The 16,271-nt window shown below is 39.7% G+C and overlaps 1 protein-coding gene across 1 annotated transcript in view; it reads left to right on the forward strand.

Annotated features, from left to right (window-relative positions):
* Nucleotides 1–7,448: 7,448 nt before the first annotated feature.
* Nucleotides 7,449–16,271, forward strand: part of si:dkey-122a22.2 — a 39,341-nt gene continuing 30,518 nt past the window's right edge. The window contains exons 1-6 of the mRNA XM_031322654.2: nt 7,449–7,606; nt 8,336–8,498; nt 9,392–9,463; nt 9,620–9,696; nt 12,047–12,147; nt 15,508–15,624. Of these exons, the coding sequence (XP_031178514.1) occupies nt 7,547–7,606; nt 8,336–8,498; nt 9,392–9,463; nt 9,620–9,696; nt 12,047–12,147; nt 15,508–15,624 (590 nt within the window). The 5' untranslated portion in view covers nt 7,449–7,546. The remainder of the gene's footprint in view (nt 7,607–8,335; nt 8,499–9,391; nt 9,464–9,619; nt 9,697–12,046; nt 12,148–15,507; nt 15,625–16,271) is intronic.

Here is a 16,271-nt window from a genome sequence, read left to right on the forward strand (position 1 = left end):
AACATTTTATTGTCGTCAATGCAGAGAAATGGTTTACACTTGGTTGAGGATTGGTGGGTGGTGGATTAAGGATGATGGATGAGGGATGATTTTGTACAAACAAAAGGTCACAGATCTGAAGAGCATTAAACAATCAATAATAACAAATTTGGTTAAACTCATCTTGACTTACATCATTAGCGCATTGACAATTTGCAGTGCATTCAAATTCTGCACTTCGTATTCGCGTTACTTAACAGGATTGAACTCTGCAATTTATAAACATAACCAATATATAAAAGTTCAGGCAAAACATTCATTGTGACCAAAACATATGTGTTATACAGGTGATAAAGTCCATTAAACTCACATCAATCCTATCTTTGTTCTGCCTGGTGTTGTTTGGTTTGGAGGGAAAAGAGAGTCACAGGCCTGAAAGGCTGAGTTATATAAGGTTGGAGTTATTTAACCTTGGAAAGAAGAGTGGTCTTAGTCATGATTGACAGTCCATGCAATGATGCAGGTGAGGTGGACAGTTGTTATTTAAGTAGTTTTCCTGGCCAAATATCCAACTTGGGAAGCCAGAAGATCTCACAAATGGTGCACTTTCCTGGAAAACCTCAGTCTTCTTGTTGTGGCCATGGCTGGAGAAGAGGAAAGAGGTGTCACGACTTCCAAAAGCCGATGGATGCTTTAATTGTCCAGAAACAGTACGGGTTTAGCTGAGGATCTCCCACACAAACGCTGGAGATGCCACATCTGTCTAATTATGCTCAACCACGGAACAGTGGAGCAGTGCACACAGTGTGCACAACGACCTTCCTCCACAGAGCTGCAGAGGAGGGTCTGGCTAGTCCACACAGCATTCTGGATGGGAGAAAAACGTGCTCTAGTTTATTGGCATTTCATTAAACTAATCACAATCATCATGGGCAGCACTAAGCGATGTGCGGAGCAATGGTGCTGCTGCAAAATAGCTTCTGGAAGGAACTTCTTTTGGTGGAACATGTGTACGTTCAAAAGTTGTTTTAGTCGTGCAACAGAAAACTCAGATTGGACAGATAGTCTAGCTAGCTGTCTGGATTTACCCTGCAGAGATCTGAGGAGCAGTTAACCATAGTCCTCACAAATCCACCAGAGTTTAGAATTACAACACAAAGAAAGCCCAAGGTAATGGACATCCGGCCGAAAAGAGTGAAATCCGGTGGATTTCCCGGCGGCAACGGAGCAATCCACGTTGTAGATATAGATAGATAGACATTTATTGATCCTTTCGGAAATTCATCTTGCACCATACAGCTCATCAGATAGACAGACAGACAACAGACCACAGACCACAGACAACAGACAACAACAAGACCACTAAACCCTCCCTAACCCCCGCACAACAACAATACACAAAACCAAATATCTCTACATTATAAAATAGTAAAGTACAGTATCATTAGCACCAGTGTCATAAACATACATAGACTACATAAAATGTTACAGGCTATGCTGAAATCTGTTAGTGGATTTCCAAAAAACAGCAATGTTCTGACATCTGTACCTTTTTATAAAAATGTCATAATTTGCAAAATATATAGCATATTTTTGTTTTTTAACAAGCACATTTTGTGCTTGTTATGGTTATAAATACATTCTGAAAGGTTTACATGTAACACCATTTTAATATATGGCTAAATCTGCATTATATAGGCTAAGTGCCAGATGGCTAAAGACCCGAGGTATGTATGCTACAGGAGTGTTTGACAAAACACCCAGCATTTAAAGGTTAAAAAAGCTCAAATTAGATTTATTAAGAAGCAACTGTCAGCACGTTGCTTTGCAGGCGTGTTGCCAGCAGTTTGTTGACACTCAGAGTTTTTTCTCGGCAAGAGGGAGTTATTGTCGCTGTCAGTAATTCCCAGTATCTCCAATTTAGAATTACAGGTTGGAGGCTGACATCGATGGTTTTTGCTTGACTTCACTGCTGCTAATTATGATCTGAAATTTATGACATGAATGTGGCATCAGCAGGTATAATGTTGCATGCCCACGCTGTTACTTAGCGTGTTAGCATGCTGATTAGCAAGAAGCACTAAGTACAGCTGGTACTGATGGCATGTCATTAGTTTTGCAAGTATTTGGGCATGAACAAAGGACAAATTAAAATGGCGCCAGATGAAAAGTCAGTGGAGCTTCAAAGTTATTACAGTTCATCCTGAGGGGAACATGAATATCTGTGCTATGTCGTTTGATATCGAGTCACTTCAGTAAAAACCACAAATGTTAACCCTAATGGTGGCACTAGAGGAAACCAAAGTTAAAGAGCTTTATTATATTTATTAGAACCTTCCTTTATTCACCAACGTTCTTAAGAAAAAATTGGTTCTTAAACCCCACTTATGCAGATTCTGGCATTCACTAATGTTTTCTTATTTGGATTTGTTCTTAGGTAAGAACACTCAAGAGCACTCTTAGGCACAATTGAGAGCTGACATGTTAGCGCAAAATTAGTAGTTATACCGCTTTCGTCCGTTCTAATTTAAAATGTAATATTTCTCTCCTTTATAATTTACTTTACTTTAATATTTAACTAATTATTTTCATTATTTTACACATAATTATATGTGTGTTTGTTGTAATAAACACTTACACTTCTGCTCATTTGTAAAGCACTTTGAATTGCCATTGTGTATGAATTGTGCTAGGCCTATACAAATAAACTTGCCTTGCTTTGCCTTCAATTCACATCAATTATGTTAACGGGGAACTTTGCCATCCAATAATAAGTGATTGATCACGCTATTTATACACCCAAAGTATACATATTTCTGCAGACTAAGACTACACCACACAATGGCGTATTCAATGGCGTATTTATTTTCTTTGCCTCAGATTTCAGATTTTTTTTTTTTTTACTTCATCAGTTCCATTCAGTCAGACTGATTTAAAGTGCTCATATTATGCTTTTTGGTTTTTTCCCTTTCCTTTATTGTGTTGTATATCGCTTTTGTGCACGTTATAGGTTTACAAAGTGAAAAAGACCAAAGTCCACCCCAAAGGGACTTACCATCTCCAACAGAAAACACTGTTCACCAACTGCTCCAAACAGCTCTATTGTAGTCCAGCCTTTACTTCAGAGACAAACGTGGTCACTTTGGAACACACGTTATAATGCTCACCTAGCTGCTAGCATGGCACGCCCTCATACTCTACTTCTGACTGGCTAGTAGTCCTTACCTAGGTACTGTCAGGGCACGCCCTCATACTCTGCTTCTGACTGGCTAGTAGTCCTTACCTAGGTACTGTCAGGACACGCCCTCATACTCTGCTTCTGACTGGCTAGTAGTCCTTACCTAGGTACTGTCAGGACACGCCCTCATACTCTGCTTCTGACTGGCTAGTAGTCCTTACCTAGCTACTGTCAGGACACGCCCTCATACTCTGCTTCTGACTGGCTAGTAGTCCTTACCTAGGTACTGTCAGGGCACGCCCTCATACTCTGCTTCTGACTGGCTAGTAGTCCTTACCTAGGTACTGTCAGGACACGCCCTCATACTCTGCTTCTGACTGGCTAGTAGTCCTTACCTAGGTACTGTCAGGGCACGCCCTCATACTCTGCTTCTGACTGGCTAGTAGTCCTTACCTAGGTACTGTCAGGACACGCCCTCATACTCTGCTTCTGACTGGCTAGTAGTCCTTACCTAGGTACTGAGCATGTGCGACTCCCAACAAAGATGGAACAGAAGTGAGAGGTCTCACTCTGTAGCTAAAACAGAGAGCTCAACACACAGGGTGAAAAGAGGAGCTGCAGCAATGTGCAACAAAAATATGGTGTTTTTTGAAAATTAAACCATGAAAATCTATTCTGGTACAACCTCTAAATACAATTATGAACCTGAAAATGAGCATAATATAAGGTCTTTAATAAAGGCAAGCCAACATAGAAGATAAGATATTAATGCCCCAGCAGAATTTAGTGATGGCCTTTTGTCATACAGATAGCCCCATGCAGAAATGTCATCCAGATAACCTGCTCTACAAACTGTATGTGACAAAACAGATAAGACAAACAGGAAATGGCTTGTTATCCGTCTGTCATGCTGTCTCAATTACGAGTTGATTTCATGTACATGCAAAGTCTCCTGCGTTTCTGTTGCTTTCAGTATTCTGCTATAATATAACAAAAATGGCTTGTTGGATTTAAAACAAATGAAAGGAAATAATTTCCAACATTTTTTATTAAACAAATTGAACATTGGATTGAATATAAAAGGCACCACTAAAAAAAGAATGACCGATATTTTCTTTCAACTAACACAAAAAAATCTGTCTTTCGCGCTGTGCCGCACCCTTCACGATGTGTTTACTGCGCCAGTTGATATTGCCATGGCGATAAAAAAATGATATATTGTGTAGCCCTAATAGAGAACATTCTCTTCTTGTTCTGTGGGCGCTAGTCTCGCTTTGCCAGACCTTCCTCCACAGCACTGCGGAGGAGGGTCTGGCTAGTACACACAGCATTCTGGGATGGGAGAAAAATGTGCTCTGGTTTATCTTTAAACCAATCACAATCATCATGGGTGGCACTAAGCACCGGGCAGAGCCACGGTGCCGCTGCAAAATAGCCTCAGGAAGGAACTTGTTTTGGTGGAACATGTGTACATTCAAAAGTTGTTTTAGTCGTGCAACAGAAAACTCAGATTGGACAGATAGTCTAGCTAGCTGTCTGGATTTACCCTGCAGAGATCTGAGGAGCAGTTAACCATAGTCCTCAGACATCCTTTGTGTTGACGAGGTTAGAACGTCAACACAAAGAAAGAGGAAGGGGACGGACATCCGGCCGAAATGAGTGACATCCGGTGGAATTTCCGGCAGCAACGGACTAATCCCGGACTGAAGTTCAATATACATTTTTTAAATGGTCACAAATAATTCAGAAACTCAGATTAAAAAAAAAAAAAACTTTCATAATTTCCAAAAATAGATTCAAGTTGCTCAAACTGAATTGGTCAAATTCAGATTGAAAAATTCAAGGTTCGAGGTTAGAACGCCAACACAAAGAAAGAGGAAGGGGACGGACATCCGGGTGAAATGAGCGCGATCCGGTGGAATTTCTGGCAGCACTGGAGCAATCCCAGAAGTGGAACGTCGTGGATATGGACTATGTGGGGGGGTAACATGTCAATCCCAAACAAACATGAACTACAGCACTCTTTTTTTATTGAGATCAGTTGACTTATGAACATCATACCAGTATAATATAATGAATATTATATAGTGATTAGTGGATTACACAGATACCAAAGATGCTTTTAATACAGTAATATCACTGAGTATATAAAGGTCACCGTAAATACAACGGGACAGCAAATGCACTGTAAATCCCTAAAGGGATAATGTAGGAATATTACATATGTTTTTCATCAGAATTTCTTCGGAACATGTATTTCTAAAGAAAGCAATCGTATAGAAGCATTGCAGGTCATAAGTGATGATCTCAGGGTTCAATCACTGCTGGATTCTGTGGGTTTGACTTAGAGCTTTGCCAACAATCAGAGATATGTAAAGCCCTGAATCCTGCACTGGTAATCCAAGGGATAAACAACACCAACCTTTAGTCTGGCAGTCAAGGACGTCGTGCATCATCAGAGGGTTTTTTTCTGTCACTGTAGAACGAACCTCATTATTAAGTCCAAATCTTTGATTGAACGAGTCGTCTTTGATTTCCCAGAGGAGGCCGACAGGCAGCAAAAGACCTGTGTGTTTTGTTCACCGCTGTGAAGACTGACAGGCCACATAGAAGTCAAGGGCCAAGTGACTGCTGTTTGAATGGCATTCGCAAACTGCAAAGTGAAGCTACAGTTGTCTGATTAAAGCATTTTCCTCTCAGTCCTAATTATGTGGAGCTGGAACAGAAACAAGAGGCAAGGAAGGCCCTGTGTCATTAGCCTTAATCAACCCTGGATACCCTGGAAAACACACGCACACACGCACACGCACACGCACGCGCACACGCACACGCACACGCACACACACACACACACACACACACACACACACACACGCACACGCACACGCACACACACACACACACACACACACACACACACACACACACACACACAGCCAGCCTGTACTGAGTCAATACCTGACATTCATCATTTTGGTCCAGCCCGGCTTTTTAATTACTGCAATAAATTCCCTACATGGCTCCAGTCACCAGTCACCTGCTATCTAAACAGGGTTTATTGTTGAGGTTTAGCTTTGTCTAGACACTATTCAATGGATAAATAGTCAGGGAGGGTACTCTGGCTGTGTTCTCTCTGTTGTGAATAATACTGTAAATATAAAATACAGAAAAATACATCTTACAGCAACTGGACTCAGGATTGTGAATGAGAACAAAAAAACAAGGTCTAATGATGATCTCTGATGACATGTTTCTGTTGTTGCCTAAAACTTGGATTTTGTCCTAAAACCTTTACGCTTTATTATCTGATGCCTCCCTGAAATGTGCAAGACATGGAGCACAGCCCGCAGGCCCAATTCACAATAAATGTTGTGGGAAAGTCTATGTGAGCGATGCAGAATTTGTCAGTATGAATGTCACAGTGCCCGGAATGAAGCAAACCCGCAGTCTTTCGGTGTGCCACACATGTAGCCTATGACTGCATTAGAACAGCAATTTGCATATATTACTCATCTTGGAAGCAGCCGTCGTGCCCACCATTAATGTCTTGCATACAAAAGGATTGTTTGATTGTTCTGAGAGGAGCAATCACAGCCCTAATTATTGATTATCTTTATCTATTTGGTTATATTACGTAAGATGCAGTCTAAGTCTTTCATATGTTAAGTCTCCTGCCTATAGTTTATTTTATGGCCCTATTTCATTTGAGAGTGTGAGATATAAAAAAAAAAAATCTTGCTAAATGGTGATTATGAGCCTATAATCCTGCTGCCTTTGCTGTAGAGTGCAATATTTTAAGATTGTAGACTATAGGATGGGTTTGTAGGATACAGTGACCCCTGCAGGCCAGCATGATGCTGTGTATGCCTGACCAGAGTGATAGAAAAAGACTTACTATCTCTATGGCTCTGTGCCTGACCATAGACTACAGTCTGCTGTATGTGCATGACAGAAAGACAGACAGAGATGCTGTAGGTAAAAAAAAAATCCCGCAAATGAATGAATAAATTATTGATATATTAATATTAAACATCCAACATACACAATTATATGGCATCACAGACAATTCATTCATTCATTCATTGATTCATGATTTAGCTTTGACAGTTAAGTTTTAAAATGACGTCAGTGGTAGGCACTAAATAAACAGTAAGCTATAAAAATTAAGAGTGAAAGTGAAAATGTAATTAAAAGTAAGTTGATTCATAATGATTGCAAGAAAAAAGATTGACAAAGGGGAAAGTGCACACCGAGCAAAATAGGTGGCTACCACCGTAGTGAAACGCGCAAGAGAAAGTTTGTCCCTTCTCGGCTCCTGTACCTCCTCGAGGAAGTTGTTGCAATTTCATTCATACTGTAGATTTTAAATTACAGCACTTCATTTCGAAAATGCGTAGAAGAACCGAAGCTCAAGCATCAAACAATGAACCTGTCAATGCTGATAGAAAGGTAATGCAACATTGACGATAGCTAGCTAACGTTACTGTACATGTGACAGCAGAACTCTGTTGGCTAACATTAAGTTAGCTGACTTGACTCCAAAAGCTAACGTTAATAGTTCGTTCAGATCAAATGCTGTCATGCGAGTGTGGCTGCTACTAACGTTTTCCTGCTTTACACTGTTCTTACACTAACTTACTAACGTTATCTGGAGCTATGGTTTGGAGAATGACACAGTATCCGACCGTGTCTCGCAGTTTTGTAGAGAGAAGAGGAGCAAAACCCCCTTTAGAGAACAGCGAATATAATAACAACGCGTATTTACATCCTTCTCACTCGTAAACATATTCACAGTTTGTCTTTACACAAATTATTTGCAACATTCCTGTAATTCGGCATGCATCCAGAACAATAAAATAACATAATAATCTGTCTGTTACCTGGGGAAGGGTCACATATTCCACTAAAACACACTGTGGTTACCTCTGTGGTTATCCCTGATTCCCCTTAATTAACTTTTGGGGTTTTGATAACAACCAAATATTATTGCTGGGCATGAAAACGACTGAAATTGCTTTAACTGTATCATTGATGTACAGTTTAAATGTTCTATGTGAATATGTAGATACAATGTTTTTTTTTCTACTCTAGGATGCCTGAGATAACTTCTGTTATGATATGACAATACAAATTGAATTGAATTAAAGTCAGGTTCATTTTCTCCTCTACATAAACTAGGATCCGGATCAAAGACTGCACAGCCCAGCTGCAGCTGAAGGCCGAGTGTCTTACAGCTCTGTGCTCATGATCATTGGAAAGTGTTTACTGTTGATCATCTTCATCCCTCCGTTCCTCAACTATGCATCGCTGCAGAGAGAAGGACAGATGCTCTTGCCTAAAGGTTCTCTTATCTAAGGCTAACAAAGTCATTGCTCCCTTCAATTTGATTCCATATTAACCTGCAAAACAGGTTATATATATATATATATATATTAGAGCTGTAACAATTCAAAATGTTGCTGTACAATTGTCTCTTCCAGTCAAATTTAGAAATATTTGTTTATTTATTACTTTTTTTTTTTAAACAAGTACAAGTTTTGAATGAATTCCAGATTCATCTTTTGGTTATATCACAGTTATGTGACCCACATAATGCAATAACATACTGTAAATACACAGCCTATGAAGTAAACAACTCCTCTTTATTATCCTAAAACATTTTTTCGAACTATATCCCCACTTTTGTCATTTTTGTTGCTATGAACGTGTATAGGGTCAAGTGCCAACAACTAGCAATTGAAATAATAATACAAATATATAGTCCGACCCATAAACACTCATATAATTACAATTTGGCTTATCTAAAAAAAAAAAATTCCAACAATTACCCTCAACAGTCATACGCCTTAAGAGCTTAACTAATGTTAGCAATTAAGTGCGGTTAATAGAAGAAAAGAAACCGTGATTATGTAAAAAGTTAGACAATTATGTAATAATTGTTACAGGCATATATATATATATATATATATGTATGTGTGTATATATATATATATATGTATGTATGTGTGTGTGTATATATATATATATATATATATGTATATGTGTGTGTGTATATATATATATATATATATATATATATATATATATATATATATATATATATATGTGTTGCTTAGACAGCCTCCAGTGGGAGATTGTCAGTAGGTTTTCTCTATAATGTTTTCAGAGCCAGATGAGAAGTCTTCTGTGAGGGCTAATCTTTCTTTCAATTTTTTTTCCCCCTCTTGCATCCAGACGGCCAAATTGTTGATGTTGGTTTGGGTCAAAAGATGCATCTGTTGTGTAAAGGACAGGGACGACCAGTTGGTAACTATGACTATATTCTGTGATTTGCATTTTGTTTCAAGTTATGAAACATGAACATCATTGTCTGACACACAGACCCATGTCTCTGTGGCTTTCTTTTTTCTTTGTGTCTTTTGTGCTGAGCCCACCCTAACCAGTTTGTTTTTCCTTCTGAAGTCATACTGGATGCACCAGCTGGAATGTCCTCAGACGTTTGGTTGCACGTCCAGGAGAGTGTGGCCACATTAACGAAGGTGAGGACTTGACACTATTTCGACTCCTAATGATCACAAAAACAATGCAATCGAGAAAACCTATTATTTTGCACTTGACGTTCTGCAAAGTAAACTCTAATTTTGTCTTGTGTTCTGAATGACACCCGCACTATCGCCCCTCCAAAAGGCTTAACTTACTCAGCCAACATTTGAATATATTTTTCACATTATTTATTTTAAGGGTAATTCAAAAAGTTCTACAGGAAAAGTATTAAGGGAAATTTCACAGTTCAAGGTGTTTTCACTGTTGATTTGTTTACCAGTTAATAGTTTTTTTTAAGTAAAAAAAAGAAGTAAAATCTTCCCAAAAGTCAATGTATAATCGTGTTAAATAATCGTGATTTCAATATTGACCCAAAATAATTAGCGGCCCTACGTGACACAATTACTGTGGATTAAATGGCTGTAGTTTGAAATAATTTCCCAAAATAGGGTAGCTTTTGTATTGCGATGTTAAACAAGTGGGCTCATCAGAACTGAACAATATATCTCAGATGAAAATATCTCACGTAGGGAGAGTTAGTTTAGACTGTGATCTTTGTCTAGAATCCGTTCCTACTAATGCGGCCATGTTGTTATTGGGGGCATGTAGGGCCAGTCCCTGCGGTGGCTCTGCCACGTCCACTCTGCTCAACAAGGACTCAGGAAAGCAGAAAGTCGGGGCTGACAGCCTGTCCCATTTTGTTTGTCTGAAATGTGACCTAAATGAGGTCACAGGCTTGTTTTGGGAAGTGCCGAGATACATCTAGACAACTAAATCACATAAGCATTTGTTACAAAAACAAACAAACCGTGCACTGTTTACACCACCTCTTATTTTTTCAGTGTTACTCAGAAGGGGTGGGGAAAAAATTCGAAAATCGTAGGCCTATGCATTGTGATTTTTATTTTTTTTGCAACGATTTCAATTATTTTCCCTAGAATCAGTTTTTTAGCAATGATTGACCTAAATATTTTCTGTTTTATACTAGTGGTGCAGCGGATCGTCATTGATCCGTGACCCGTTCGGATCAATATCTTCGGTTCGGCACACACGTGATCTGCGGATTGATTTCTGAAAAAAAAAAAAAGGCAAGCGGAGGAATGGAGGAGCTTGAACGCCCCGCGTCATTTAAATCCCCTGTATGGGAGCATTTTGGCTTCCCTGTCAAATATAATGATGAAGGAAAGAGGTTGGTGGATAAAACCGTGACGGTGTGTAGGCACTGTGGCACAAGAAAGCCATATGACCGTGGAAACACATCAAGCGTGGCCACGCATTTGAAGAGACATCACCCCGGTGTTTCTCTGACAGGAGTGAAAACGAAAGCTGCTCAACAACCGCTTATCACCGCGGCAGCCCCTTGTTGCACAATCAGACCGGGCTAAAGCCATCACAAACGCTATCGGTGTGTTTATAGGTTAATAAATAAAAAGACAAAACTTATGTTTATTTGTCTTGTCTTTTTTTTTTTTTTGCTGATCCGAAAAATGATCCGATCCGTGACTCTGATCCGAGAAACGATCTGAACCGTGAGTTTTTTGATCCGTTGCACCCCTATTTTATACGGTACCGCCGACGGTATCAGGTTCCAGCCAGACATACCAGCAGAAAATGCAGAATATCCATGTAGAGCTGGGCAATATATCGATATTATATCGATATCGTGATACGAGACTAGATATCGTCTTAGATTTTGGACATCGTAATAACGTAATATGGCATATCTGTTGTCTTTTCCTGGTTTTAAAGGATGCATTACAGTAAAGTGATGTCATTTTCTGAACTGACCAGACTGTTATAACTGTTCTACTATTTACCTTTACCCATTTAGTCATTATATCCACATTACTGATGATTATTTATCAAAAATCTCATTGTGTAAATATTTTGTGAAAGCACCAATAGTCAACACTACAATATCGTTGTGGTATCGATATCGAGGTATTTGGTCAAAAATATCGTGATATTTGATTTTCTCCATATTGCCCAACCCTATATCCATGTTATGTACTTCTTTACAAATGAAACAAATGTCAGACTGACTGACTGTGATGAGCATTTTTCTTAGAATTTTTTTTTTTTTTAAAGAAATGTCTCATGATATATTGTCTCTAGAAGTGGATTCTTCAACTTTTGTTTTTGTTAAATAAGGAAAAGAAAATGTCAGTACTTAAAACTATCGAATCGCAATACAAAACATGTTGTCCCAGCCCTGTTACTCAGCCATCATGCATTTTTAAAGTAACTACAGGGTAGGGTGGGGGCTGACTCCTTTTGAGAGCTTCTTCGTGGTGTTATTTAAAAATCCCTCTAAACCTGTGGTGTCCCTGTTTGTCTGGCTGTCAGGTCTGTACCTATGACAGAATGGGACTGGGCTTCAGCAAGAGGCTGATGCAGAATGAAACCACAGGAACGGAGAAAGTTTGGGGGATGTCAACGACTGGACGGTCAGTACGCTACTTCAGTTCAGTCATCTTTTTAGTGCTTGTGACATCAAATGTGGGATGACACTTTTCTGCTGTACACAAAGTCTACACTGTAAACATGATGTCCCAGTTTAAATCCGTTCTTTCAACACCATGAAGTGGATTCGGAATGGATGAGTGGGCTGCTTTACATCTCCAGGGCCATCTGGCTCATTTATCTGTCGTTGCTGAGTTTGTAAAATGAATTTGTAGAGCGCACGATATGTAGGCTAAATACACAGTAGTGTAGTGCAGGGCTCTCCGACCTTTTTTTGCACCACAGACCGATTTAATATTACATGTATATGTAACATTTTAAGTAATATCTTTTTTAAAGGTATTTTTCAAAATGATATAACAGATATAAAACAGACAGGTGTTCCAATGGACATTGACAGGCATTAATGAATGAATGAATGAATACAGTCCATTTAATGAAAAAACAAAACAGTTATTTGGTGATAGTGATATGCTGGGTATTAGTTAGTACATGGCGTCCAATACGATGTACTGTATCATACAGAGGTGGCCAATCCAGTCATGTAAAGACACTGATGCTATGATAATATCATAAACACACTGATGATAAGATACTGTCATATAGAGCCCGACCGATAAAGGATTTCTTAGGCCGATATCGATACAAATATTTGGTGATTTAAAAATCCGATATTCTGATGTATCGGCCGATATATATTTTTTTTTAAAAATCCAGAAACGCGTAACAAAACATAAACAGATATCTCTAACATTAGTTATTTGTAGTTATTTATGAGTCCTCACTAAAATAATATGATAATGCAGTTTAAAAATAAACTTGTTTTATTGTCACAACAGAACAGAGGAACATCAAAATATATTAAAGTTCTGATAAATAAAATGTATAAAAATACAAACTTAAGATATGAGACTTAAAAGTTTAAACAGGGAGGTTGTAGAGCTCTCTCTGGTGGACAAACTATGCAACGCCAACACTCAGAACATGGTTGAAGGGGGTTTTGTCCGTTTTTATTATAATATTCATTTATCGCCATTATAAATGCCGATACCGATAGTTTGGAAAATGCCTAATATTGGCCGATAATATCAGCCCGCCGATATATCGGTTGGGCTGTACTGTCATATCATCAGTGTCTTGACATGACTGGATTGTTAGTCGGGTAATCTTTCAGCTATGTCCGTTTCAGGACAGTGTAGCTCCGGGCTATAGGAGGGGAAATGATTTGAGACTGTGCCAGACGTTTGTGTAATACAGCAAGTCATATTCCTTCTCATCATGAACACAGGCTGCTGACGAAGGTCACGAACGATCTAATGTCTGTTCAACATCTAAGAAAGTTTTTGAAGTGGATCTTTGAGCTCAACAACCCAAAGAATGACTAGCGCTGCAACTATTTTATAACCCATTCATCCGAAAATCATTTTTCTATTAATTGTTAATCCTTGCGTATACTGCTAAATGTTTACTGGTATTAACACTGTATCAAGCAAAAAAACAAAATAACCTACAGCTACACTACATACAGTGCAGTAACACACATCACATGTTTGTATTATTTACCACCGTACAGTAGTACTACTGGGAATCCATATTTCCTTGATAAAGTGGCTGTTTGGGACTAATCCTTCATGTTGCAGTCAGCGTAGACTGATGGACGCCTGGTGCGTTCCTCTGCTGAACACACCACCCCTGCCCCGCCTCACGCTGTCATGGGATTGGGCTCTAATCTTCTCGCCTTTGACATCATAACGCGTTTGTCGAGCTGTAAATCTGCCTAAGGGATGAGCGGGCGTGGCTCGCCGACGATCAGCAGTTTGGTTTACCTTGGCAACTGGCCCAGAAAGCAGGCGGCCGACCCGTTTGAGATGCAAGCGATCAATTTCCCAGGATTCAATATCTCAAGGAGTTTGATGACTGCCTAACCTTAACCCTGGGAGTCTTGTGAGAACTACTCATTTCACTGTGACACCTCGGGTTTGATTTATTAGCACAACAAACCCAGGGCAGCAGATGGCTCTCAGAACAGGAGCGGCTGCCCCTCATGTAATAATGATGATCCCTCTGGAGATTTAAGTTTGCTGATGTTTGTTTTTTTCCTGCAGGTTGTAATGAAATGGAGCCAGCAGTCACCTCCTTTTAATGCAGTCATTTGGGTTCAAGCAGTGCTGTTCATTTTGGTGTTAGGGTTAACACTTATCTTCCTCATTTTTGCTTTTTAATAATGACTCTTAAAGGGTAACTAAGGTTTAAAATTTCAGACCCCTCCATGATTTCTAAGTGGGAGAACTTGCAAAATAGCAGGGTGTTCAAATACTTATATATATATATAGATTCTAAGTGTCTGACAACATTATGGAAAGGATTTCTAAGGAGATCGGCCTTTCTGTTAAAGATTAAGTCTATATCCACGACGTTCCACTTCCAGGATTGCTCCGCCGATTTCACTCTCTTCGGCTGGATGTCCGTCCCCTTCCTTTTCCTTTGTGTTGACGTTCTAACCTCCGGTGGATTTGTGAGGACTATGGTTAACTGCTCCTCAGATCTCTGCAGGGTAAATCCAGACAGCTAGCTAGACTATCTGTCCAATCTGAGTTTTCTGTTGCACGACTAAAACAACCTTTGAACGTATACATGTTCCACCAAAAGAAGTTCCTTCCCGAGGCTATTTTGCAGAGGCACCGTGGCTACGTCTGGCGCTTAGCACCGCCCAAGGCGATTGTGATTGGTTTAAAGAAATGCCAATAAACCAGAGCACGTTTTTCTCCCATTGTGGAATGCTGTGTGGACTAGCCAGACCTTCCTCCGCAGCGCTGTGGAGGAAGGTCTGGCAATGCGAGACTATTAAAGAGTAAGATCCTTTTTTTAAACATAAAAACAGCCGCGGAATTGTGTTCGCTAAAGCCACCAGACTCCATGTGAATAAACAGTCATTTTAGCATTGTAAAATACTCTTCGTTCAAAGTGGACAGAAACTAAATAAAACTATGAAAAGCCGTTTTGGGTCGTCTTTCCACTTTCTTTTTAACAATCACAACTGTAGTTTTGGTTGAAATCAACGCACAGTTTACCATAGGGTTACATTACAGCCCGGTCTGTGGCTGCCGGTTACAGCGTTCACGCTTAATATACTAGACCAATATCAAAGACTGTTGTTCCCATCAGTCACTTACACACAAAAACATAGGAAAATAAGGTCCAGGTTAAAAAAAAAAAACGAAATTATATTATAAGAGATTAATGTTGAGTCCTGGCCTCACCTTTCTGAATAAATAAACCTCCTGGCCCAGTTTGCAGCGTGTCCTGGTTTCGTGCCAAGACAGATGAGTTTTGTTGTCTTCCAGGATGGTGGATGATCTGCACCGACTCCTGCAGGCCGCCGAGATAGCCAAGCCCTTCATCCTGGTGGGTTCTGAGCTCGGCACGCTCAATGGCAGGTTTTACAGCCACATTCATGATGTGTAAGTATTGTCTAATGAAAATACTCAAAGCAGAGATCTTCAACAGGGGGTCCTGGACCCCTAGGGAGTCCTCAGAGTTAATACAGGGGGGAGGGGAGGGGCACCAAATTATTGTTAATTCTTTGAAAGCTTTTTTTCTCCAAAAATTGTTAAAAAAACCATTGATGATACTGGCTTACTGGCCTTTAGGTAAGATAGTCTTAAGCCCCTGACACACCAACCCAACGGCTGACCGTTGGACTGATCAGTTGGCTCCTGAGGTCCAAAAAGTGCCTCAGAACACATCGAAGCGACGCCGACTTGAGCGTACGTTCTGCGTGTGCGCGAGATGTAATACAAAAAAATGAAAACCGCAAATGACAACGCGTCACGTGGGTCTGGCTTCTCCAGCAGATAGTAATGGCGGCTTGTTCGGAATACGATCTCGTATTTTACGAAAATAGTTCACTGAAACATGTTTCTGAAAACAACAACAAACCAACAACATGTCAGTCAGTCTGTCAATACTTTGTGACCCAGTCCCGGCAGTTTGGCTCCTATTAAAGATGTCAAACTTTCTAAATGGCTCACAAATACATTCGTTTTGTATTTTAAGTCTCAGTAATTTGCTAAAAACAGCTAGCCACTTTTTGTGTTTAGCAAAAATA

The sequence above is a fragment of the Sander lucioperca genome, chromosome 10 (genome assembly GCF_008315115.2).
Source record: "Sander lucioperca isolate FBNREF2018 chromosome 10, SLUC_FBN_1.2, whole genome shotgun sequence".
Taxonomy (NCBI): Eukaryota; Metazoa; Chordata; class Actinopteri; order Perciformes; family Percidae; genus Sander; species Sander lucioperca.